The following is a 26,847-nucleotide window of genomic DNA, read 5'->3' as shown; positions in this document are numbered from 1 at the left end:
ACTGGTACACCAACCAAAAATTCCAAAATAAACCTACTGTAGAATCCACCCTTTAAATCATTTTGAAATCCCACGGAGACAAACTCAATAAGTAACTGGACTAAAAATTACATTTCAAACCTATTGAAATCATTAAAATATCGATCTAAGGTCATTTTGACCGAAATCAACTTCAAAATTATTAACCAACAATTGAATAATCTTGAATTCCTCAGGATCTGAACTAATTATCCAACTTATTAAAAAAAAAATACTTTTCAGATCCAGCAAACTATCAGAATTCCATTTGAGCCCATTTACCTGACCTGTTGACTTAAGTCAAACTTTTCGAAATTGAAAAACTTATTCAATACCTATCTGATCACCTTGAGAGTCATGCCACCTATAACAATTTTTTGAGTTTCACACCTAAACTATTGAGAGTATGAGTTTCCTACATGAACTATCAGAAACACACCTCGACTAATTTCTGATGATGTGTGTACTACACTCTCTTTTCTTTAAAAATTCTGTCATGTGACACTTCACGTTAAAAATAGGGATAAGGGTCTGAAAAATACCCCAACTTTGGTCGGATTTGCTGTTGCGATACTAAAGTTTCATGAGGACCTATTACCTCCCTAGACTATTTAATACCGTATTTTAAACATATATATTTGTCCATGTGGACATAAAAAATAACGCAAAATTATAAATAGTAATGTGTCCACGTGGACACATATATACCTTTAAAATACACTATTAAATAGTTCAGGGGTAAAAAATACGGTATTAAATAGTCTAGGGAGGTAATAGGTCCTTTTGAAAGTTTAGTATCGCAACAGCAAATCCAACCAAAGTTGGGATATTTTCAGACCCTTATTCCTTAAAAAAAAAATTATTGTGGAAAATTTAAATAAATGAATATTAGATTAAAAATTAAGGTTAAAGGTTAAAAGACCATATAAATTAATTTATTCCAACTGTGACATCCACTATGTACTTTTCCGCCTTGTTAGCCATACTAGTCTCGTCTCTAAAGTGGCATCGATATCTCCTTTTTTAAAAATCAATTAAAATATATTAAAAAAATATTGTGTTAACTATATATATATACCACCCACACCTAAGGGTTGTCAAAAAATACCCCTTTGCCGAAAAATTGCATTGTATATAAATGTCAAATTTTGATTTAATAAGTATTGACACCTCTTGACCCAAATTGAAGGTTTAGTCTAGTGGTTAAGGTGTTGCGAAAATTCTTTGAGATTGTGTGTTTTGGTGCTTCTAGTCTCATAATTATTATTTTACTACAATTGTCTCTCTTTAATGAAAATCCTAGCTTTGCTACTGTTTTTGAACCTTACTTTAACGGATTAGCTAATTTGTTCAAATTATTAAATAATTTTAATCTACATAAGATTGATTATACTATATGAAATGAGTTTACATCATTTAAAAATAAATTTTAGAAAGTGAATTTGTGTATACATACAAATACATACATATCATCTCAATTCTCAAGATGGATACCCAATACTATAATAAGTGACACTGAAAAATATGACAATCTAACAGAACTTGAATGATACTTTCTTTTAAAAAAATTGAATGTTGAAACTGTATTTAAACATAATTTCACTTGAAAATAAAATATTATTTCACTTTAAATACATTACTATAAATAAATATATCATAAAGTACTACGTACTACTTTTTTTTTTTTTTTTTTTAATCTTGGGAGCTCAAATTTTTTATTTGGGTAACAGTGTTTTAATACTCCAATAGGTAGAGTCACCGACCCCAAATGCCAACAATATTATAGTTTCCAGCTGTACACGGACTTTTCAAATCCCACGAGTTTTTTTTTCCCTTTATATTCGGAGAAGTTGTACTGGCTTTCCACTAGTATTTTATAGTATCTTCTTCTCCAAGAAATTAAAGAAGAGAAAACATGAAGAAGTACAGATCAGTGAAAAATGCTTCTAGAAAACAGATACACATTGGCAAATCAAAGGCACATTACTCTATGATTTTCTGCAAGAAACATCCCAAGCATCGTCAGTCTTCAGGAGTTTGCTCTGTTTGCTTAACAGAAAAACTCTTTCCACTTTCAACAAGTAATACTGGTACTGTTACTCGTTGGATTCATCATAGAATGGCGTCTCTCTTGAAGGGTATTAGGTTCCTCGCCGCTTGTATTATGAGACAAAGAGGGGCAGATCATGAAAAAGGGTTTTTCTATAGATTGCTGCATTCAAGAAGAAGAAACAAGAAAGATTCAGAGGGTTTGGTACATGAGAGAGAGGTTCAAAACAAAATTCGGGATCGCAAATGCTCTGTCCCCCGTTTCAAATTTGACTTGCTGTACTACAAGATATGAAATTCCCTTTTCAATAGAATTACTCTATTCGCTTATTTGATTGTTGATTGTTGATTGTTTACTCATTGAAAGGAGGATTAATATGTATATTGTATGCTCTTTTTTGAGTATTTTTCTCTGTTTGACGATTCTTTCCCCATAGCATTGAGTCGGGTCCTTAAGGGTGCTAATTAACTTGTATATTATTTTATGAAAAAATATGTATAGAGTTTAAAAGGTGTAGCTTGAACTGGAAATCCCCAGATCCGATTTTGGTGGTTATGGTGAAATATAATGGGGAAAATAGGAAGACATAAAGAGGACGAATAACAGAAAAGAGAATATTCGTCCGGGACATTAGCAATGCTGCTTCTCTGCTAACCTCTAATTAACCAAATATCACCTTCACAATACCCCAAACAAATTATAACAGTCATTCTACTATTTGAACAACAATTTGTCAATCATCAAAACGCAATAAAATTACGAATAACAATATATTTCGCAGTACTTGATAAGGAGTAGATAGATTGTTTTTGTTTGACAGTATTTTGGAGACTCCATTAGCTTGTTTTTGTTTTCTTCAGGTCAGTCCTTTTCTTTATTCACTCTGCAATTATGTTCTTGCATGGTATCCTCTTTAATTAATTAAGAACACTTGCATGTCCATGGATTTAACTTTTTATTTCCTACCTCCAAGTTGTAATTGATTACCTTTGAATTTATTCATTTCTTTTTTGTCAAGTGCTCCAGAAAGTTGTGATTTGCTGTTATTTATGCTGTTGCATGTTGAATTTTAATTTGTTCTTCCCAGTTGAATTTCTATTATTCCATACATATAAACATTGAAGGAATCAGGATTTTCATCCAGGGTAGTCAAACTATAGTAAAAAAATAAAAACACAAAGAAGTGAAAAGGGGATTCAACATATACTTTACATATATTATTAATTTTCCTATTAATTACATAGTGCAATTTTCCATCCAAGACACCCCTTGGAAAAGAGTGGCTCGGCCACTGTATACCGAGTACCTTATGACCATGATTTAGTCGCGTATGTATACATCTACGTTTAAGCATATAAACTAATTAAACAATAACTTAACTTATATACACCAACAATATAATTAAAGAATTTATACACCATCAGTGCATGCTATAACCAAGTGTCGCAGGTCGGTTAATTACCTTATTTTTCAGGTAACTAATTCACACTTATAGGGATCAGTTACAATTATCTTTGATATGACTTGACATGTCAATAATATGTGTCAGTGTATAGAATAGAAGTTAAACTTGTTAAACTCATTAAACACTCCCCATGAATCTTTCTTGTCTTTCTCATACTTACCTTAAGCTTATAATAGCAGCGCCAGAGGTAGAGTGGTCCTCTTTCACAGTGATAAGCTTTATCCACACATATAAAAGATGGACAAAAAGTACCTAACATGTTAAGTTTTTAACCTCTTAATTACTGTTCACAACATTCTTTCTAGTCATAATTGATTTTGGAGTTGTTTAAGGATGATTTTTCAATTTGGGAGATAGTTGTCTCCTTAACCCCTTTACCAGTTCAAATGCATTACATGAAGTATATCTTCTCTCCTTCCTACAATGTTATTACTACTGTAATCTTTATTTATACAGTACTGGTTATTGTGTTATACTAGAGTGGCTCTTCATTAGTATATATGATCTTGGTAGACATACTTGGCATCATGAGTGAATTGTCTTTTCACTTGAGTCTATACAAATGAAAGTAAAATTTGCAGGGAAAAGGAATTGGACAAGGAAATGAAGGACCTCTGGACTGTGTTTTGTGGGGCATCTGGTTGTTCGGACAACAATGGAAAGCTTTGCCATACTGATTTTGGGTCAATGACAGATCCTTCATCCTGTATCAATCATGTGTTGATAATTTGTTTTGATGTTATACTTTTGTTCGTCTTCTTATTCAATCTGTTTTCCAAGGCATCCTTAAGATCTACCAATATTCCTGCTCGCTTTCATGGGTTTTCACGTTTGCAGTTGATTTCTGCTATTTTTAATGGCTTCCTAGGATTGTTATATTTGGCATTTGGCATTTGGATTTTAGAAGATAAGGTGATGAAAACCCACAGTTCATTACCTCTACACTGGTGGTTATTAATCATGTTTCACGGAACGACATGGTTATTAGTAAGTTGTACCACAAGTCTTCGAGGAAAATATTTCTCAAAAACCCCTCTGAGGCTTTTGTCAATTCTTGCTTTTATCTTTGCTGGGGTTTCTTGCAGTTTCTCTCTCTTTGCTGCCGTTTTTGTCAAAAGGGCATCATTGAAGATAGCTTTAGATATATTGTCTTCCTTAGGAGCATGTTTATTGTTGTTATGCACATATAAAGAGCTAAAGCAGGAAGATGTCATTGGAAATGACCTTTTATGCTCCCTTAAATGGAATCAGTAAAAGTAACTCTGTTAGCTCCATCACTCAATTTGCTAAGGCTGGAATCTTGAGTAAAATGTCATTTTGGTGGTTGAATTCGCTGATGAAGAATGGGAAGAAGAAAACTCTTGAGGATGAGGACATACCTAGATTGCGTGAGGCAGATCGTGCAGAATCATGTTACTTAATATTTGAGGAGCTATTGAACAAACAGAAACAAGTTGATCCCACTTCCCAGCCATTAGTTTTGAAGACAATTTTCATATGTCACCGGAAAGAGATTATTGTTTCAGGATTCTTTGCACTGTTGAAAGTAGTCACTGTGTCAGCAGGTCCTTTGCTTCTTAATGCCTTTATTAAGGTTGCTGAAGGAAATGCAAGTTTCAGAAATGAGGGACTTTTCTTGGCCATTCTGCTTTTCACTTCAAAGAGCTTGGAGTCCGTAGCACAAAGACAGTGGTATTTCAGGTGCAGACTAATTGGTCTAAAAGTGAGGTCTTTACTTACAGCAGCTATTTATAGGAAGCAAATTAAATTATCTAATGCCGCCAAACTGATGCATTCCAGTGGTGAGATTATGAACTATGTTACTGTGGATGCTTATCGTATTGGAGAGTTTCCTTTTTGGCTGCATCAAACCTGGACAACAACTGTCCAACTCTGCCTCGTACTTATAATTCTCTTTCACACTGTTGGTGTTGCAACTATTGCATCCTTGGTAGTGATTATACTCACTGTGCTGTGCAATACTCCCCTTGCAAAGTTACAGCATAAGTTCCAGACCAAGTTAATGGTTGCACAAGATGATAGGCTAAAAGCTATTTCTGAGGCTCTTGTTAGTATGAAGGTTCTAAGATTATATGCATGGGAAGCCCATTTCAAAAATGTTATCCAGATTTTGAGGCAAGTAGAAGAAAGGTGGTTATCAGCTGTTCAGTTACGTAGATCATATAATAGCTTCCTTTTCTGGTCATCTCCTGTTTTGGTTTCTGCTGCTACTTTTGTGACTTGTTATTTCCTTGGTATTCCACTAAATGCGAGCAACGTTTTTACCTTTGTTGCAACTTTACGCCTGGTTCAGGAGCCCGTTAGAACAATTCCGGATGTTATTGGTGTGCTAATTCAAGCAAAGGTCTCCTTTGAGAGGATTGTCAAGTTCCTTGAGGCATCTGAGCTGGAAATGAGACGGGAACGCATCAGAAGCACAGATCATGCTGTATGCATCAAATCAGCTAATCTCTCATGGGAAGAGAGTCCATCGCGACCAACACTCAGAAACATTAATTTGGAGGTTAAACCTGGTGAGAAGATTGCTATATGTGGGGAAGTTGGCTCAGGAAAGTCATCTCTTCTGTCAGCAATTCTGGGAGAGGTTCCAAGTATACAAGGAACAGTAAGTTGTAATGGCTGGTTCCTTCTTTCCTAGTGGGTTAGGTAATAAGAAGCAGGATTAAAGTTTTCATTGCAAGCATAATGATAATATCGGTTTACCAAAGTTTGAGAAAAATTTCAGTATCTATGACTGATCCTTAATATTATCTGTTATCTGCAGGTTCAAGTATATGGAACAACTGCCTATGTCTCTCAATCAGCATGGATTCAGACAGGGACAATACGAGAGAATATTTTGTTCGGTTCTCCATTGGATAGCCAGAGATACCAGCAAACCTTGGAGAAGTGTTCACTGTTAAAAGATCTCAAGATACTACCTTCTGGTGATCTCACGGAAATAGGAGAAAGAGGAGTCAATCTTAGTGGTGGACAAAAGCAGAGAATTCAACTTGCTCGTGCTTTGTATCATGATGCGGATATTTTTCTCTTGGATGATCCCTTTAGTGCTGTAGATGCCCATACCTCGACAAGCCTATTCAATGTGAGCATTTCTTTAGTGATGTGATTCTTGTCGTTTCTTTCCATTTGCAAGCTCAATTGATCCTATGCAGGAATACATTATGGGAGCTCTTTCCGGGAAGACTATCTTACTTGTGACCCATCAAGTTGATTTTCTTCCTGCATTCGATATGGTTCTGGTGAGTTTTATCCATGCAGTTCTCTTTCCAATTTGACTTTTGTCATTTCCTCTCTCTTGTCTCTCTGTTATTCTAGTGTGTCTCCTCTGGTTGAATTGATCTTTTGAAATTATGTGTACAATTATCATGCTTGTATTGCCCCCAAGGCCTAGCTCAAGTGGCAAAAGGTGGAGGATTTGTGGCTTAGGTCGCAGGTTCAAGCCCCACACCATGCAAAGCAAAGCCCGGTATTTAAGTGGAGAAGGATAGAGGGGCGGGCCCATTATCCACCGAGTTTAGAAGGCTGTGATTGGTCCAAAGGGCAGGTCACAGATGGATTTCTCGGTTATCAAAAAAATAAAAATAAAAAAATTTATCATGCTTGTATTCAATAGAAAACCAAATCTTTTTATATGTTCATATGAAATTGTTGCATATATATATCTACTTTGGTTTGCAGTTAATGTCAGATGGAGAAATTTTACGCTCAGCTTCATATGATCAGTTATTGGCCTCGAGCAAAGAATTTCAAAACTTGGTTAATGCACACAAAGAGACTGCTGGTTCAGAAAGGGTTTCGGAGGCTTTTTATTCGCCAAGAAGTGATACTTGTTCAAGAGAAATTAAAAATAAGGATAGTGGTAAACAACCAAAAACCTCTGGAGGAGATCAGTTGATCAAGCAAGAGGAAAGGGAAGTTGGAGACACTGGATTTAAGTCTTATGTTCAGTATTTGAATCAAAATAAAGGATACTTGTTCTTTGCCATAGCTGTTGTTTCGCAACTTGCGTTTGTGGCCGGTCAGATATTACAAAACTCCTGGATGGCTGCAAATGTTGAAAATCCTGAAGTTAGCACTTTGAGACTGATTTCAGTTTACTTGCTAATTGGATTCGTATCCACACTGTTTTTGCTCTCTAGATCTCTATCAACTGTTCTTTTGGGTTTGCAATCTTCAAAGTCCTTGTTCTCACAGCTACTAAATTCTCTCTTCCGTGCCCCTATGTCATTTTATGACTCCACACCTTTGGGAAGGATACTAAGCAGGGTAATTATCTCAAACGTGACAATTGAGAGAAAAATGATACTTATTAAGTATTTTCATGTAGCTAACCATTTTTCCTACATTTTCATTTCCCGTCCCATTATTGCAGGTCTCATCAGATTTGAGTATAGTTGATCTTGACATCCCATTCTACTTGATTTTTGCGGTTGCATCTACCACAAACTTTTATTCTAATCTTACAGTACTAGGTGTTGTTACTTGGCAAGTTTTGTTTGTCTCCATCCCAATGGTTTATGTGGCCATTCTCTTACAGGTACTAGCTATATTAGGGGAATAAGGAAGTTTGATTCTGTGCTTCCAGCTGACAAACTGATAAATCATGAATTAGTATTTTTTTGGTTCATTATTTTTTCCACAGAGATACTACTTTGCATCTGCCAAAGAGTTGATGCGGATCAATGGAACTACCAAATCATTTGTGACCAACCATCTTGCTGAATCCATTGCTGGAGCTGTGACTACAAGGGCATTCAAGGAGGAAGAGAGATTTTTCGTGAAAACATTTGAACTAATTGATATAAATGCCAGTCCTTTCTTCCACAATTTTGCAGCAAATGAGTGGTTGGTTCAACGGCTGGAAACTATTAGTGCAACTGTTCTTGCTTCCTCAGCACTTTGCATGGTTTTACTTCCTCCTGGGACTTTCAGCTCTGGCACGTTAATCAACTCATTATATGCTTGGAATTGGAAAGAAAAGCGCATATTTCTGTTTTTCTTTACCTTTGGTCATTATGTAAAACATAATTTACTTCCTAATACCTGTTAATGTTATTGCAGGATTTATTGGGATGGCTTTATCTTATGGTCTTTCCCTAAACATAACCCTTGTTTCTTCCATTCAATATCAGTGCACTTTGGTGAACTATATCATTTCTGTGGAAAGACTTAACCAGTATATGCATATACCAAGTGAAGCTCCTGAAATTTTAGAAGAGAGCCGTCCCCCAGTCAATTGGCCTTCGAGGGGTAAGGTCGAAATTCAAGATTTGCAGGTAAACTTCATCATCTGCACTAATTTTCAATCTTTTGAGATGTTAAACATACTAATGAGCATGCCTCAAAGTAGATAAGATATAGGAAGGATTCCAGACTTGTTCTTAGAGGGATCAGCTGTACATTTGAAGGAGGTCATAAAGTTGGTATTGTTGGACGAACTGCCAGTGGAAAGAGTACACTGATTAGTGCACTATTTCGACTAGTGGAGCCTGCAGGTGGAAGGATTGTGGTTGATGGAGTAGACATTTGTAAAATTGGTCTTCATGATTTGAGGTCCCGTTTCGGGGTAATACCTCAGGATCCTACTCTTTTCAATGGAACAGTGAGATGCAATTTAGATCCCCTATGTCAGCATACCGACCACGAAATCTGGGAGGTAATGTACTTCACCACTATTTTTAGCATTAGTGGCATAGATTTTTTCTGATTACTTATATAATTTTTTTTTCACTTATATCATTTATATCTTCATTGTCAAAGGTTCTTGGGAAATGTCAGCTACACGAGGCAGTTAAGGAAAAAGCGAAAGGGCTTGATTCCTTGGGTAATCTTCTGAACATGTCTGGTTGTTTTATACCAGTGGATTCTTATTGACCATGGACTCATTTCAGTTGTAGAAGACGGGTCAAACTGGAGCATGGGGCAGCGACAACTGTTCTGTTTGGGGCGTGCTCTTTTGAGGAAAAGCAAGATTTTGGTGCTTGATGAAGCAACAGCATCAATTGACAATGCCACCGACATGATATTGCAAAAAACTATCAGGGAGGAATTTGCTAACTGTACTGTTATTACAGTTGCCCATAGAATACCCACAGTAATGGATTGTACAATGGTTCTGGCCATTAGTGACGGTAGGATCTATCTGTTTACTTTTGAATACTTGCAAACATATTAGTAGTTCAGAGAATGTCAACCCCAAAATGTTATCCCCATGACTTACTTTTGGTTGCTGTAATACAGGAAAACTAGTGGAGTATGATAAGCCTATGAAGCTGATGAAGAATGAAGGTTCGCTCTTTGGGAAGCTTGTTAAGGAGTACTGGTCTCATTATCACTCAGCGAAATCACATTGAAGTAAAGTGCTGATCTGTAACACATTCTGTGGTGCATCAAACTTCACAAACGTTGCCTAATTGCAACCCCAATCAGTCCATTGAGAGAATCACTAAACTCAATGTTGGTCTATCTATGGCATGGATATGTGATCTTTCTCTAAATGTTAGTGCATAACTTGTTGTAGGCTGTTGACATCGGGAAGGTTCAGTATGCAGTGGGCTAAACCAACTGCAGCTTACTAGCCTTAGCGTACCGATTTTCTTGATTTTGTAAACAGGTTTTATTTAGGCATGCTAGCAAAGTCTTTTTTTCAGGGTCATAAATGTACAATCCTCCAGTATTATGAAATGAAATTCTTTGCACCTTCCAATCTTCACTTTGGCTGTTAAACACACAAAAAATCACCTCTAATCCTATTTTTACATTGCTCTCTAAACACACTCATTTTTCTAATCCTCCATAATACACTATGAAATCTTCAACAGTGAATCAAATTTAACTTTTCTCCTAAACTTGATTAGGATTCAGCTGGTAATTTCAGTTGGGAAGTCCCACATTGGGAGTTAAGCGCTCTCCAACAAGCAACTCCCAGCCGGGTTTGAGCAGACCTCTGGTTAAATATAATCACTACTTACTAGCTGCTGTTGGATAGTTTGGTAGTGGATATGATCTTATTGCAGTTATTTTCATATACTACTGTAAAAGAAACCGAAAAAGAGATAGTGACGATTTATACAGAGGAAATGGTGGAGATATCTTAGAGACCAGAGGAATTGAGTGAAATTAAACAATAAAACAAGACAGTGAGTTCTTGCAACGTGTATGGTGTTGTAGCAACACATGATACAAAAGTGGTTGTGTTCCCTTCTTATTCTTTTTCCGGGACTTCTTTTGGGAGACGGGGAATGAATAATCAATGATGATACGATTACTTAATCCTAGGAAAAACTGTGTTCGATTTCACCTTCAACTATCTAGGTGACATACTGGAGTGACTGCATGTAGCATTAGATGATGGATGAGTAGCAATGGAGAAAGAACTGTACTGATTGAGTTCCCTCTTCATTGCCTTGTATACTTGATCTAAGCCTTCCTCTATTAACTCCAAAACTGTCTGTGGCATTGGTGGCATATTCATGTCAACTGATCCTTCCAACATCTTCACCACTTCTCCCATGGAAGGCCTGTTTGACACTTCATCCTGAATACACCAGAAGGCGACCATCAGTGCTCTCGTTACCTCTTTTTCCTCTACTGCTCCTCTAAGTCGCCTATCTACAACTTTTACGGGTGTTCCACTAGTCATCTCCTGAAAAAAAGGAGAAAGATAGTGAAGAGAACATGTACCAGAAAGGAGGGAACACTGTGAATACAATTAGAGGATTGCGTGTGTACCTTGTAAGCCCATCCAGGATAAAAGAAGTCATCTGCATCACAAGTCATATCAAGATTTCTCCGACCACCAATGATCTCTAGAAGAAGCATGCCATAGCTGTAAACATCAGCTTTTACAGTGATAGGTCGATTGCTGACCCACTCGGGAGCTAAATAACCTCTCGTTCCTCGGATCATTGTGACAACATGAGAGTGCTCTCTTCCCATTAACTTAGCTAGTCCAAAATCAGATACTTTAGGGCAGAAATTCTCATCCAGAAGTATGTTTTCTGGCTTGATGTCACAATGTATAATTCTGTTCCTACATTGCTCATGAAAATAGGCTATCCCTTGTGCAGTGCCAACTGCTATGCGAAAACGTGACGCCCAATCCAGTAGTCTATTTCTTGTACTAAATGAATGAAATATCCACTTGTCTAATGAGCCATTTTTCATGTACTCATACACTAGTAGCCTGCCAAAGAGTGAAAATTTTAGTGAAAGTTGTGCTAGTCCTTGACTGTAATGCTACAATTCTACATACTTCCCAATCTATACATCACAAATTACAATGAAAAAAAGTTAAACTTACCGTTGGGTTCCCTCAGAACAGTAACCGCATAGACGAACCAAGTTCAGATGATGCATAGAGCCAATGGTTTTGACCTCTGTTATAAATTCCTTCTCCCCATGAGGTGAAACTTTATCAAGTTTCTTTACTGCAATCAATGTTGCATCCTTTAAACTTCCTTTATACACACTTCCAAATCCACCTGTCAAAGCAGCAATGTTACTGATCATATTCGTACCTTATCTGAAAGAGAACAGTTTTCTGTGCTTGTTATTTCTTTAGTTGAGAGGTTAGTATCATAGAAGTAATAAAAATTCTATATCTTTACCTGTTCCAAGTAACTCGGAAAAATTGTTAGTCCAACATTGCAGGTCGCGGTAACTGAAGCTAATTGGAGCTCCAGATAACAGCAAAGAGCCCTCAAGTGCCCTTCTCATAGATCTTCTCCTATGGATATTGATATACAATAAACAACAGAGAAGCAAAATGAGAACAGTCATACTCAGGACTATAGGAAGTACCAAAACCTTATCGTGCCTACTCTTCGACTCATCTGATGAATTCCCAGGTTTTTCAGATACCGAGGCATTGGCTTCAACCTTCACAAATAAGGTCGAAACAGGATCCTCAAATCCACCAAATTCCAAGCTCCTGAGTAACCAACAATAAGCCTTTTCCTCACTAAGTCCATAAACAGAAGCAACACAATCACAGTTTGATAAGCAAGCATCACCACATTTGGACAGTGTCCCTTTATCGCTATAATTTCCTATAACAGATGATTCTGAGAAATAATAATTTGTTTTCTGAACCGTAGAAATTTTGAACTGGGACATCAAGTTTTCATGCTGAGGTCCACATTTCCCTGTCACTGGAGGATTTCCCGAACATGAAACATCATTTCCCTCCGTAGAAGTCCCTGGCAAACATGTGCAAGAAGCATTTGTTTTGCTTCTGTCTAAATTACATATCCCATTGCCACAAACTCCAGAAATATCACATGGATTAGACACAGCTGCCCACTCGGGAACCCATTGCCTTGATCCATTCACATCATTATCCCATCGATACAAACGTAAATTCCCATTGACCTCAAGGGTTAATCGACGTAGAATAGATGGAACATTGGAATTCGTTTGATTTACAGCCGATGATAGTCCTCCATAATCTCCATCATTTTTATATACATAAACTGCTCCATCTGAAGATGAGCCATAAACTATACCAAAGCTTCCTGCTTTATCCAATACTGCAGTAACATCTCCAGTCACATTTGATATGTCAGGTCCTGACCAATAAGAAAAATTGCTGTAAAATTCAGGCGATGAATCGTAGTAGTTGGGGACATTATAGGTCAATGCAAGGCTTAGTGAAGTAGGCTGCTGCAACATTTTTAAAGTGTAGTAACCACCATGGGAAGGTGATTTTGATGATGTTAATTCTAGTGACACTGTTAAGGATTGACCAGGCAAGAGAGTATCAGATGGATGTGAAAAGCTTTGCCATGCAATAGTACTTAGATTGGTGCTGTAGAGAATGAAGTTGCCATTTTCAGACATGACAGCCAACTCAACGCCTGCTTCCGAGGTGTTTGATGCCCACACTGTGGTGCCTCCATCCATCAACAAGAGATTTCCTGTGGTGCCAAACTCCAAGACTGCATCTTTGCTGACTGGGGAATTTCTATTTAGAGGATTGACACAAAATGGCCAAAAAGTTATATTACCTGCAAAATCTTTATTAAAAACTAGAGGTGGAGGTATGTTTTCTTCTTTGTTCCTTCTCTAAAATCAGACTTTAACATTGCTAATCTATAATTCCATACTTACATCTACCTCTTGAATATTTTCAAGAACTTGTTATTCACCATAAAATCTCAAATCTTGAACTTTGAAAGAAAAGCAACCCCTAAAGCTGGAATGGATTTCGTGTGTGTCGAAAAGTCAATGAAGAGAAGCTACAGTTTGATCATGCAACTTTTCCTCCTACTAACATATGCAGATCTAGAATTTCACGTATATATCTATGTTCTGTGTCGAAAATATAAAGCTTATATCAATAAAGATATACTACCTAACAAAACCTTATAAGTAAGAGGGGAGCTTGTAGGACACAAGGAGGTTCATGCAAACTGCCTTCGATGGTAAATTACACCACATATACAACGTCAAAATTAAATTTTAGGTATATATAGCAAATATTAAATCTCTTTAATTTCTTTGTGTTATTCGTTTCTGTATATTTTGAATCTCCTTAGTGAAAACTCAGACTCCACCACTACTTATAAGGTGCATACAACTTAAACACCTAAGTGATAAGCTAAGCAAATTCGATCATTAGTTGAGAAGGAGTTTTACACTTACATATTAGGAGACCAAACAAGTGTTGTGTCTCCTGGTATTTGTGCAAACCAAATTGCCAACTGATATTGATCATTAGAGCCCACTGCTGGAGTGAAGCCAAAAGCAAAAGTTCCATTGTCAGAAAACCATGCTTGGTTCTCTTTAGCTAACAATCTTGAACCCAAAATAACACTGCCAGACACTACACAGACATGAAGCTCTGCTACAAACAGTAACAGCAGAGCCAAAACAGAGGAAATGAAACAGAGAGCCATATGTTGCAAATTGGAAATATGATTCTGTTTCAAGAAAATCAACTTAACAATTTAATGGACTTCGGGGTCCTTATTTTCAAATTTTGAAGTTAAGTGTGTGGGGAAGTGAAGAAGAAATTATAATTCAGAACAAGTGTACAAAGGTGGTTGGTGAGTGAAGGTGAACTACAAAGTTGACAAATGATCAAATTATTAAAATAGTCGGTTCTGCCATTTGGCGGCACGTGTCTTGTTCAAATTTCTTTGTTGCTTTCAAACTGTAAAAGGATTGAAAATAACTGAATTTGTCCAACTAGACTGATGTTAATTCTTGATTTCACACTTTGCCATTAGCATTTAGCAACAAATAGGTATTCTGGGTAAAACTCAAATTTGGTCTCATAACTCATCTTTATTGTATCAATTGAACACGTCAACTTACAAAATAATCATTTAGATATTTTCAAAATTTATATGCTCCGGTAACGTTGGATGTCCACAAGACACAGTAAAAACAAATTGGAGTATTTTATTACTAGTTGATATCAAGTTAAAGTGTCTAGATATGCACACTCATAATTGAATTACTTGTCAAAGACCAAGTTTAAAAGTTTGTTTATATATTATGTCAAAGTAAAATTAAAATAGTTTTACTTATGGCAATTGAATTTGAACTCTACATGTAGAAGCTATATTGCTTGGACTTTTTATAATTACAGTCGTAGCGTGTTAAATTCTTTTAAAATGCACACTTTTGAGAGGTTCCGACAAGCATCCAATGATATTTTTGATGAGTCCGAATAACATAATCCATAAGTGATTATTCGTGAATTATTTGGTGTTCTTTTTATGAAAAAACTAAAGTTAATTTCTAGGAGCTACAAAAAACCCTATGTTCTTTATGATTGCTTATAAATTTCATGTGAAAATTATGTATCTGGATTTTATATCCATCATATGAAATAAGTTAAGTATAATAATAAGGAATTAAATTAATCAATAAATTAAATTGAGGTGAAAAACACTTTCATCTCCCAACTTTGTTTTAAAAATCAAACTCCCCCCTCAACTTTGAACAATAATCAAACTTCCCCCTTTATTATGTGTATTGCTCATTTTACCCTTGTTATGCCACATATATGTAATACCTCTTTATATTGTATATAATTTATTTTTTAACATAGGTTTTTATAACTTTATCTTTAAGTTCGTTAACATTTAAGTAGAATAATATTTTTATAAATTTATTACAAAATGTAATATTATTTTATGACTGTTATTTCAATATATATAATATGCATTAGCGTGTGTATATGTATGTATGCATATATTTTACGACTATTACTACTTTATGCAGTTATTTAATATTAAGGGTAGAAATAAAAATATTTAAAAATTCTTTTGATTTCATTAATTGGACAAGTAAATCGAAACAACTATTTTTAGAATGAAGGTCAAATAATATAAATAGCGGGGACATTCTCTATTGCATATATAAATAAACACGTTTTGATTGACATTAATGGAGTGTTACATAAATTATAGTTTAAAATCTATATAAATTGACCTTAATTAAATTAATTATTTTGTATTTCTTACACCGAAATATATTTGTATAGCTATTATTCTCTGATATTTTCACTTATATGAATAAATATTAGAGTTTGGATTATTATTAATAAAAATATTATTTTTTCGTTATGCTAATTTACTTCATTATAAAACATCATTAGCTTATATACTTAATTTATATTTCTCACTTTTTTCGTCCAAGGGAAAAGGTTTATGCTTTATGGAAAAGTTGTTACATGAATTCAAGAAAATGATAATGTCATGATTTTTAAAGAACTAAAAAAAGCTAATAATGAAAGAGTATGATAGACATTTTAAAATTTTAATTAGGATCAACGGAGGAGTTTGATTATTGTTTAAAGTTGAGGGGGAGAGTTTTATTTTAAAAGCAAAATTTGGGGTGAAAATGATTTTCACCCATTAAATTTTCATTTAATCTAATTGATTGATATCGATAATTCTAACATAGGAAGTTAAATAAAACATAATGTTTGATTTCAAGCTTAAATTGAGCGTGTAATTACGAATATTTAGTGAAATAATCTGTAATTTATTATGGTAGAATTAATTCATGTACGAATCAATAACGTAATTGGAAGACTCTATTATTAAATCTGTGATCCATACTATGCATGATTAGTTAATAAATTTTGAAAAGAAAAAAATATTTTAAAAGCACTAATATCTTCAAGTTTTGACTGTATTTAACTGGTTTTGTAGAATCAGATTTGTAACGTTTTAAATGATATAAAATTTTAAAACGCACATAGCCTTTTTGGAGAAAAAGGTTCCTTCATTGGAGAAATTGATCTGATTTTAGTAGAAAGTTGCAGACTTAAATAGCTTTGCTTTGAATGAACTCTGCAATGACTTCAAGAGGTTAGTAATTTCTCAATCACGTTTTTATTATCTAGATATCATATAAGTTTTATTGATTATTGACATGCTTCCGTTTCAACCTTTACGTATAAGGTAATTTATTTTTGTGATATATATCTTTGGTTTTTTTTTGATATTTTTTATAAAACGACTAGTTTCTACTTTCTACTTTCTACTTTTTACGTACTAATTATTGTCTTAATGTACTAGTAAAATAGTCAAGATCAAGATCTATCATTTTGATTCATTTTCTCAAGTAAAATCATTAAATTTCTTTTCATAAATCTATATGTTTTTACTTGAATCTAGTCAAGAATTTTGAACATCATGTTTCTTTTTGAATATTCTTGAGTTGTTCCTTCACATTTCGCATATCCTTATTTCTAATTTATATATTCTTCTCTATTTTTGCTTTTGCGTATTCAATTCTAAATTGAGGATCTCCCTAACCTAATAGTTATCAATCGCCATGATATAATTTGATAATTATTTTAATCCCACATTTATGTGCACCTTATATTTCACAAAAATCTGCATACAAATTTTCAAGGTAAATTTCACTGATGGTCATCTAATTCTGAATTTATCACACAAAAGTTATATTTCTACTTATTGTCACATAAAAGTTATTCAATTTAAAATTTATCACACTAAAATTACTCATTTTCTAACTTTTATCGCGTAAAAGTCATTTAATTTTAGCCAAGTTAATTAAAAAATAAAATATACCTATTTTTTTTTATAGTGTATCGTAAATATACCACGACTACACTAGTAGATGGTTAACTCATAAAACATACTAAATGGAACTATCAAACTAAATTGTGGAACTATACTTCTGTGTAAAACTTGCCCAAATTTGGAGATTTAAAATACTTAGCGACGTTATATCGACTTTGAAGTTTTGTGTGCGACGTGTTTATCTGTTCGGGTGCTTTCGTTAGGACCAACTTGAAAATTATCTAAATACACAATTTATTTATTATATTCTCTAAAATTCTTATCATTTGAAAAAATTACAAAAATCCCTACTATCTCCTATTTTCGGATACATCACTTTACGCGATGTATCGATTGGATACATCACTATACACAATGTATCAGGATGTACACGATGTATCGAAACGCTTCGGATACATCACTTTACGCAATGTACAGATCGAATACATCACTACGAGACGTACGCGATGTATCGGGACATTGAGTGATTTATCCAAAACTGAGAGGCGATGTATCAGGACGTTGAACAATGTATCCAAACCGAGATGTGATGTATTAGGACGTTTTGGAATGTATTCGAATTCCAACAAATTTAAGAAATTTTTGTAATTTGAAAAGAGTAAGAATATGATGTAATTAACTCGTTTAACACTAATTACAAAATCAGAAGATTTGTGTATAATGTGTAATTTGTAAGCTTGTGGTACAATTTTCATTATTCTATGGCTTTATTTAGTTTGGGGATTGTGGACAGAGTGCATCAACATGTTTATTACTAACAGACATTTTAATTTCTTGGCTATTATTGTCCATTCCAATAAAGTCATAGCTTCTTTATGAAGTTTAGTTGTTGTAAATATACTAGAATTAATTAGTATAATTAAGAGTAAGCTTTAGATGTAATATAATGCATGTTCATGAGTGCAAGTGGCCAGTGGGGTTTGCTTATCTATTTCTTTACTCCTTCATTTTATTTTATTTTATTTTATTAATATTAATTAATACACTTTATATTTCTTGTGAGAAAATATTTATCCACATAACTCATATTTTGAGTTTGTTATTCAGTTTAGCCAATATTTGTGTATAATTTTATATATTATTGTATTTTTTTATTACAAGATTGATACATTATATATAATATTTTTTTAATATAATATTATTTATTAGACTACGTGACATAATATTTTATGTTGCTTAATATATGGAATTGGTCTGTAGCAGACAACCAGACAAAAATATTATTGTTAGCAAAAGGATTAGAGTCTTTCGATCAAAATAATACGGTTTTCTTTTTCTTCATATTATCTGTCTTTTTTATTTTTACACATTCTTTTAGAAGATATTTAATAATCTCAAATCATTTCTAAACTACCTTTTATGTTTTCTCGAAAAAACATCTCACTTAAGTAACATTTCATTAATTGGGTAATAAGGATGAATTTTTGGAAAAAAAAAAACATTGATAAATGACTTTTTATTTTTCTTAATTTTATATATTTTAAAATAAATTTAATTATTATCAAAACCAGTAATACAGTAAAACTACTAAATTAATACTCGATAAATTAATAATCTTTCTAAGATAATATTTTTCTTCGGTCTCAACTTGAGTCAATGAAAAAAATCACTCATTCCCATAAGATAATAAGATAATATATTATTTTCAAAAAACACCTATATAAATATATGATTTCATTAATAATACAAATTAATAATTCTTTAAAATATAAATATGTCTAAGACAAGTAAGTAAAATATGACTCTATTGTTTTGTTTTTTTAATTAATATTTAAATCTAGTTAAAGTTCATCTCTAACTATTCTTATTGCATTAAAAAATTTCGATGTTGCCACGACTGCAAATCTTTTTAAGTGCGCGAGGAATGATCTCTTTTGTACTCACATAATGATTTACGTATTTGATATGTCATTGTTGATTTCATGACACTTTTTAAATGAGAAGTCATTTCTGGATATAATGTTTAAATAAATTTCCTTTGTTGCTCTTATAGTTTATCCTCTCACCATCATACATTGAATATATATATATATATATATTTTTTAGTAAAGATACAATGAATAATATTAATTTGATTATTAAGAAACAACGAACATTATGTATAATGAATCATTAAATTTTTTATTTTATTTTACAATGAATCATTTAACAAATTTTTTTTTACAATGAATCACACACATATTGTACTTTATATATAATAATTTTTCTAAAATATAAATTCAATAAATATGATACATAATTTAATAAGATATAATGATTTTGATGGTCTCACCTATATTGATTTAATTTAATGAGGTTTTACTATATATGGAATAAGAAAAGATCATTTAGTACTGATGTATTGGCTGTGTATAATTATACAATATTTCATCTTATTAAGTAGATAATAACAAACTTCCTTATATCACACGTTATTGACTACGTAGTGTGACCCCATATAACTTACTTTCCATGTAAAACTTGATGAGATTGAGAGTTGAGACCCCTTCACCATTTTTTTTTATTTTTGTGTCTGATCTTGTTTGTATGCAGAAAAATCAAAGCGAGTGGAGATGGACATGAATTACCCGAAGATATTAGCTAATAATTTCAATAGCAATATGGAAGAAGAAGAAGAAGAAGAAGAATCGGCGTTCATTGAAATGGATCCTTCACTTTCTCCATCTAAGAGATTCTCTAATGTTAATCGACATGATTTCAATTTTCCGATATCTGATGAGGAGGAATTGATAATGAAAAATAATATGGCGGAGCCTTCGAATTCTGATGAACATAAGATATCTTCAGGGGTTGGGATATTTCAGAAATTGTTGGATTTTCTGAAGAAAATGAGTTTTGGGTGCAAAAGTGGTACTAGTACAAAGGTGCTGGAGGGACCAATGTTAATGAAGAAGTGGGAAAGTTCTGAAGGGACATCTTTGACTCCAAGGACAAGTATAGCTAATTATTCTGAAGAGGATTGGCGCAGATCTTGTGATTCTGAGGCATCTATTTATGAAGCTGTTCTTCATTGCAAAAGAACTATTAATGGTATCTCATACTCATCAACTTCTTCTCTATATTAATGACTTAATTAATTTGGCCCTATATTTAAATAAAAAGTAAGGTTTTCTTTAGTAATTAATTTGATCCAGATCTCCGATCCATTCTTCTTAGTGCTCCTCAATCAAATTCATAACTGTTTTTGCTTGTGTGTTCTCTCTTTATATGATTTTAAACAATTCTCATATCATAAGTTAAATTTGGCAATTTATTTACTTTACAATATTGGTAGTAAATTTTATTTGTCTAGTTTTGAACATGTTGGACATGTTAGAAGAATGAGTTGTTGTATCTCTAGTATGAACATTCTTTTACAATTTTCTATCTCATGAACTAAAATTTTGGATTGAGTTTATTATAAGTCTAAAAAGCATTTTCTTGATAGTTTATACTATTACTCTATTAGTTTGGTATTAAGAAGTATTAATATATAGTTAATGCATATAAACTACAATTATTATACACTACAATAAAAGATACATTAGTGGCAATAGATTTTTTTTACAAACATTTAGCGATAATTGAGTTCAAGTCATTATATTCAGAGTTACTAAAACCTTTAACGACATTTATATTAGAATGTTGGTGGTACATATTCAGATCATATTATTACTGCTTAATAATTGCCGCTAACATACCTCCTTTATTCATTATACTGATAGTTAAAACTTAATTTGTCGTCTATTTCAGGTGATGAGTAATAAGTGAAGGTTTTTTTCAGTACTAGCAAGGAAGAAATGAAAGTCTACTTGAATGATATATAGAAGAAAAAAAGACAAGAGATGTATGAAAAATATTTTGTTTGTGTTGTTGAAAGTTTTGAGGAGAAGTTTTGAGGAGACAAAGAATCTTAATGACTCACATTGTTTGTCCTTGTGTTTTCTCTTTTCTCTCAAGGAACAATCACGTTCCGACTTGGAAAATGTCTTGTTTTCTGCTTTGTAAAGTCATATATGTAATGATATATTTATACTCTGGTTTTAATTTATATGATGTTATTTATTAAATATGAAAATTTTTTAAAAAAAACTTTTAAAATTTATAATTTTAAAGGTGTCACAATATTTGTATATCTAGAAGACTTTTAAAACTTAAGATGTCGATATATGATGAGACAACAATCATATATGCATCTGAATTCAAACAAATTTGAATTTTGGAGTTCATTTTATATCATCATCATAAAAAAATTGATAATGTTACTATTAGAAAAATCAAATTGTTTTTCTTTAATACGATTTTCCTAATATTTAAAAATAGAACTTTACTATAAAAGATTGTGCATATTTTTTTTTCCTATTCATTTTGTATGCGGCTAAGTAATTTCAACTCCTCCCTTTTTAATGCCCAACATAAACAATATGCAAATGAAATTCACATGAAAAATGTCCCCAAAAAACCAAGAATATTGATTCATTTAAATAGATATTTTAAAAATAATATTTTTTTTATAAAGCTTCTAAAATAACTAGAAAAAGTTACATGTATCTACAAATTTTCAAAGCGAAGGATGAAGCATCATAATTTTCAAAAAATGATGATTGATGATATTGTGGGGACCTTTCAAAAAGATTTTACAAAGCATGAAATTCTAGCATAAGGACTATGGTCGTGGATTGACTTTTGTTTCTTTGAACCAACGGAGGAGCATAGCGCTTCAATTATGGTTTCGATCAAATCAGTAACTTTAGACTAAATTTAATATTTATATTTAAAATTTATTAAATAGATATATAAAAAAGGATTTCTAAACATCTTATTATCCAATAACATATTTTGATGGTTGAGTGACGAAGGAGAAGAGAGATAGCATCCCGACTGGCTAGCGATGAGGGTAAAAGAATCCCAATGTATGGTCCTAATTTAAATAAAATTAATTTAGAATAATTTAATAAATTTTAAAAAGTATAATATTATATTTATCAACTTCAAATCAGGTCTCCCTCTGCCTTTTTTGACGTTCCTCCTAATTATTTTCTTTAACAACCATGATTGTGGAATATGATCGCCTAGTGAATTGTTTTTATCTGCGAAAAGGACTTAAAGTTCTATTAATTTATAATAAAAGTGTAATCCGAAAAAATGCAAATTATATTTCAAATCTATTTGTCGAAAAAGGGCACTGGTCATCCTCATCTTTTGCACCAATGACTAAGTAACAAAAGCTCCTTAGTATGCTTTTGAACAGAGGCGGACCCACATTCGGGGTGCACGTGCACTCGTTAACTTTGGGAAAAAATCACACACACATATATATATATGGATAGAATTTAACATTGCACCCATGGGGAGTATAGGATTTCCCTTGTGTTGTTGGTACAAGCTAAAGAAACCACCTGAGAGACCAGGGTTTAAATCCAACTAGAGCCCTATTTTTAAAAATATATTTTAAATTTATTAGTGCATCAAAAATTTCAAATCTTAAATTCGCCTCTGCTTTTGAAAGATTAAAAAAAAGTGAGTTTGAAAATATGTTATAAAAGGAGTCACTTTTCTTCTAATACATGGTTAAAATAAATTCTTTAGGTAGAAAATTGAAACTCCTTTTTGTTAGAGAATCCTTTATTTGGCTTAGCTGCTTGAGAATTTCTCCCTTTAATTTATAGTCCTATTTTTTGTTTTGCGCCAATATAAATCAGTCAATATTAGTTATACGTATAAGTTAATGATGAAGTAAAGCATATTGATTTAATTTCTCTGTGACTTAATAAGATGGATGATAAATCATGTCTCACCCATTATAAATTGAGTGCATGGTGATTTATATCTTTTGGTATAATTTTTCTGCGTCACTTTAATTTTCTTCTTTGGTGTAAATTATAAATGTGGTTGAATAAATTCAAATTTATCTAAGTTTCAACATACAGAGAGGGGCCTAAAATGCTCCTTAACTATTTGAATTGGTACAAAACTATCCTAATCCACCTTTTGGCCCCAAGATACCCTTGACTTCAAACTTTTGGCTTAAAATATCCTTATTTCTAACTGCTCACACTCAAAAGGTAGATGAAGGGCAACATTATATCAATTCAAATAGTTGAGGGCTATTTTAGGCCCTTTTCCGCTCAAGGTATTCAATTTTTTTCATTGTGAAACCTTTTTTATATATTGAACTTTGTTTAAGCAATATCCTTAAGTTAAAATAGTTGTTGATCTTTATTTTGATTACTCAGAAATTTATGTTTCAATAATTTTATGTGATTATTCGAATTCAATTATGTACCAATTTTTTTTTATAAAAATACACGTGCCAGAGAATAGCAATTTTCTTATTGTTTGGATGATTCACTGCTGTGGCTGAGAAAAAGAATGCGAAATAATATGAACACCTAACTCAAAATCTTACAGAATTAGATAGAGTAACGTAATAACTTTGATAAACTATGAGAAAAAAATAATTCTTAGACAACCAATGTGATGCAATTATGTAACTCAATATCTTCCCACCCGTGTAACACGATATTAATATTCATACATGGACTTTAATGTAGACTTAAGAAATGTAAAAATGAAATTACCAATAGATTGATTTTAATACTACGTGAAAAGGGATAAGGCACAATATCCCCTAAACTATGGTTTAAATCCCATTGTAGAGCCTATTTGGCTTAGGAGGTTGGCTTAGTTGTGAACTGACCCTTTTGGGTAGTAGTTGGGAGATTGCTTTCGCTCGTTTAGTCTTTTGGATTTGTCTGCTTCTTGTATTCTTGGAGGTTGGTTATGGCTAGCTGCAGTGGTGGATCCAAAAATTTTGTATCTTGGGTGGTCAACTATTTTTAGCTCGGAAATTGCTGCATATAATGGGTGCTCAGTTAATATATTTCAATGAATTACTAAATTATGTACATAAATAATAATGTGGTCACAAAAGGCAGTAGGTGCTTAAGCACCCATAAGTCACTACATAGGTCAGCCACGGGCTAGCTGGAAGGTGGAGGTATGATCCCTTGTTGTGCTTGGACTAGTTATTGTGTTGGTTCTTTGTTGTTTCGTTTATAGCCCTCAAGGTGAGTGTATGATTTAGAGTTGGAAAGGTGATGCTCATCGGTGATTTCAGGCCTTAGTCTTGTTGGGAAATGAAAACTTACTAAGAAGATTCATCTTCATGATGGGGTCATGGTAATTTGTGGGATTTTGGAGTTGGCTCTAGTTTAGGATGCATGGTTTGCTTTTATCCTGCTTGGTAGATTGCATGGTTCGTGATAGGGTTGGTACACTTGGGCCACTATCAGCCAGTTGACTATGTTGATACACCGCCTTCCGGCTTGGTTTCTCTTAAGATGGGGTGTTTGACTCGAATTTGCAGTGACAGAGCAGTTTGTGAGCTCATAGTGTCGGTGTTTCAGAAGTTCCTTTGGTTAGAATAGGTCACTAGTGTGAGGCTCAATGCTACCTTGTCGTTCACATGATGATCGTCCTTTGGATTAGTGTGGTTAGATTTAGAAGGTCGTGTTTCAGATGGGTTTGTTGGTTTTGAGGGTTAGAAATGGATTTTGGGGTTTTGCCTTGGGCTGAGTTCCTTGTTTGGGCAGTAGTCATTCCTCGATATTTGGGAGAATCATGTTGTTCTTCTAAGGTTGATGTTGTGTGGGCTTGTAGGAAGGTTTCAATTGGTGCTAGAAATGTTTAGGATAGCTAAGGACCGATAAAACGCTTTTGGTGGTTAGAAGATGTTAGATATGGAGCATAAGGTTAGTTTTTTTTATTTGGGAGTTGTGTTGCATCTGCCATGGTCTTGCGTTTGCTCAATTATGTTGTTTTGGTGTGGTGTTTGCTTTTCAGATGAATCTGATTCTTTTAGGCAAGTCTAGTTCAATTGGGTGAGAGTTGGAGACCAAAATGAATTTGGAGGAGTGTTTGGTGGTTTGAAGTGAATTTGAGGATTTTCCTCTTAGCTAAGTTTCGTGATGGCATTGTTCGATCCGAGAGGTTGTCCAAGGGTCTGGCGGAGCATACGGCCTCAGTATCCTCGTTTTTTTCTACCTTTAGGCTTTGTATGTCCTTCTACTTTCGCTGACGAAAGTCCTTTTAGTAGTGGATGTTGTAATGACCCTTCAGGTTATTTTCTTCGTTTTTTAAGTTTTTTCAGCATTTAGAGCTTTCCTGTAGCGACCACAAGTCATTTATGACTTGCTGAGACTGGCAGTTCGATCGTTAGGTCGTCCTTTTAGATTTCATGTAATTTCGAATGGTATTTTAAAGATATTTAGCTTTTCTCTTGTTATTTCATCCTTTCTTGATTCTGTTTGGGCTTATTGTAGGTGTTAGAATCCTTAGTTTAGACTGTGGGTTCGCTTATGGTGTAGATGATCTCACTTATCCTTGTTAGGATTGATTCGTGGCGGCCTTAGACTAGGCTGGACATTAGATTCTTTAGGTTGTGTTTTTTCGCCTCGTAGTTATAGTTTGTTCCCTTTAGGGCTTGTTTTTATGTAATTCTCCTTGCGATGATGCTTGTGACCTTGGTGGCTTGTCATAGTCGTGTGTTAGTCATGATTGTGCTCAGGCTGGGACTGGAGCGATGTGATTGGGGTAGGATATTGTCCCTTGAGTTTTCCCCCCTTTATAGATTTGAAATCTCTTCTTGATCCATTTGCTTGTTGATTTGCGGTGGGCATGGTATATCCTTATTGAGCTTATGATTATATTGTTGGGCCCGAGGACGTATGTGAGGACTAGTTGGATTCCAGGTTAGTACTCTCTACCTTGGTAGTGTGGTTACATCAGTCATATAATTATTTAATTTTAAGTGCCTCGTTTGAATGCTGGTGATGGATTGCTTGCATTGTTTGCACATTTTCACGAATTTTGTGGTACGATCCCAGCCCATGCATTGGCATATTTATCAAGTATCTTACTCAGCTTTTATTCTAAACTGATTTTAACGGGAGTCATACCACTTGGATCACTTGACTTAGTGAATTTTGAGATTACGAGCGTCAGGGACGTGCTCCTTTTTATACTTGAGATATTAGAGGCATTTGTGATGTGCTCAGTTTTTACTTGACTAATCGGCGCGTCGACTCCCTTTCATGCATGCTTTTGGTCTTTCTGGCGCCCTTGGGATTTTACTAACCGGGTAGGCGGCCCCATTATTAGTTATTCACGGTTCAAGACCGTTTCTTTCGGTTCGAGGCCAATGCTCATGGTTCGAAGCCACTATTTCTAGACCAAGGATG

At 33.7% G+C, this 26,847-nt stretch overlaps 2 protein-coding genes and 1 pseudogene across 3 annotated transcripts; 2 read left to right on the top strand and 1 right to left on the bottom strand.

Moving 5' to 3' along the window:
- Positions 1-4,018: 4,018 nt before the first annotated feature.
- Positions 4,019-9,910, top strand: LOC125834443 (ABC transporter C family member 10-like; annotated as a pseudogene).
- A 734-nt stretch (positions 9,911-10,644) lies between these two features.
- LOC125834444 (G-type lectin S-receptor-like serine/threonine-protein kinase At5g24080) lies at positions 10,645-14,510 on the bottom strand. 2 transcript variants are annotated; one of them, XM_049513599.1, is made up of 5 exons: positions 14,202-14,510; positions 12,167-13,564; positions 11,860-12,040; positions 11,289-11,742; positions 10,645-11,202 (listed from the first exon to the last, which is right to left on the bottom strand). In XM_049513599.1, exons 1-5 carry the CDS (start codon positions 14,314-14,316, stop codon positions 10,864-10,866), a joined length of 2,487 nt encoding a protein of 828 aa, XP_049369556.1. In that variant the 5' UTR covers positions 14,317-14,510; the 3' UTR covers positions 10,645-10,863. The 2 variants fall into 2 exon arrangements, with proteins under 2 accessions (XP_049369556.1, XP_049369555.1); XM_049513598.1 differs by having other exon boundaries at positions 12,167-13,521.
- A 5,668-nt stretch (positions 14,511-20,178) lies between these two features.
- LOC125834453 (probable membrane-associated kinase regulator 6) lies at positions 20,179-21,496 on the top strand. Its single transcript, XM_049513609.1, has 2 exons — positions 20,179-20,656; positions 21,359-21,496. The coding sequence occupies exons 1-2, from the start codon at positions 20,179-20,181 to the stop codon at positions 21,367-21,369; spliced, it is 489 nt and encodes a 162-aa protein (XP_049369566.1). The 3' UTR covers positions 21,370-21,496.
- Positions 21,497-26,847: the final 5,351 nt, after the last annotated feature.

This window comes from Solanum verrucosum, unplaced genomic scaffold (genome assembly GCF_900185275.1).
Source record: "Solanum verrucosum unplaced genomic scaffold, falcon-dt-bn FXZP01000279.1, whole genome shotgun sequence".
Classification (NCBI taxonomy): domain Eukaryota; kingdom Viridiplantae; phylum Streptophyta; class Magnoliopsida; order Solanales; family Solanaceae; genus Solanum; species Solanum verrucosum.
This window is presented reverse-complemented; position numbering and strand designations above follow the sequence as displayed.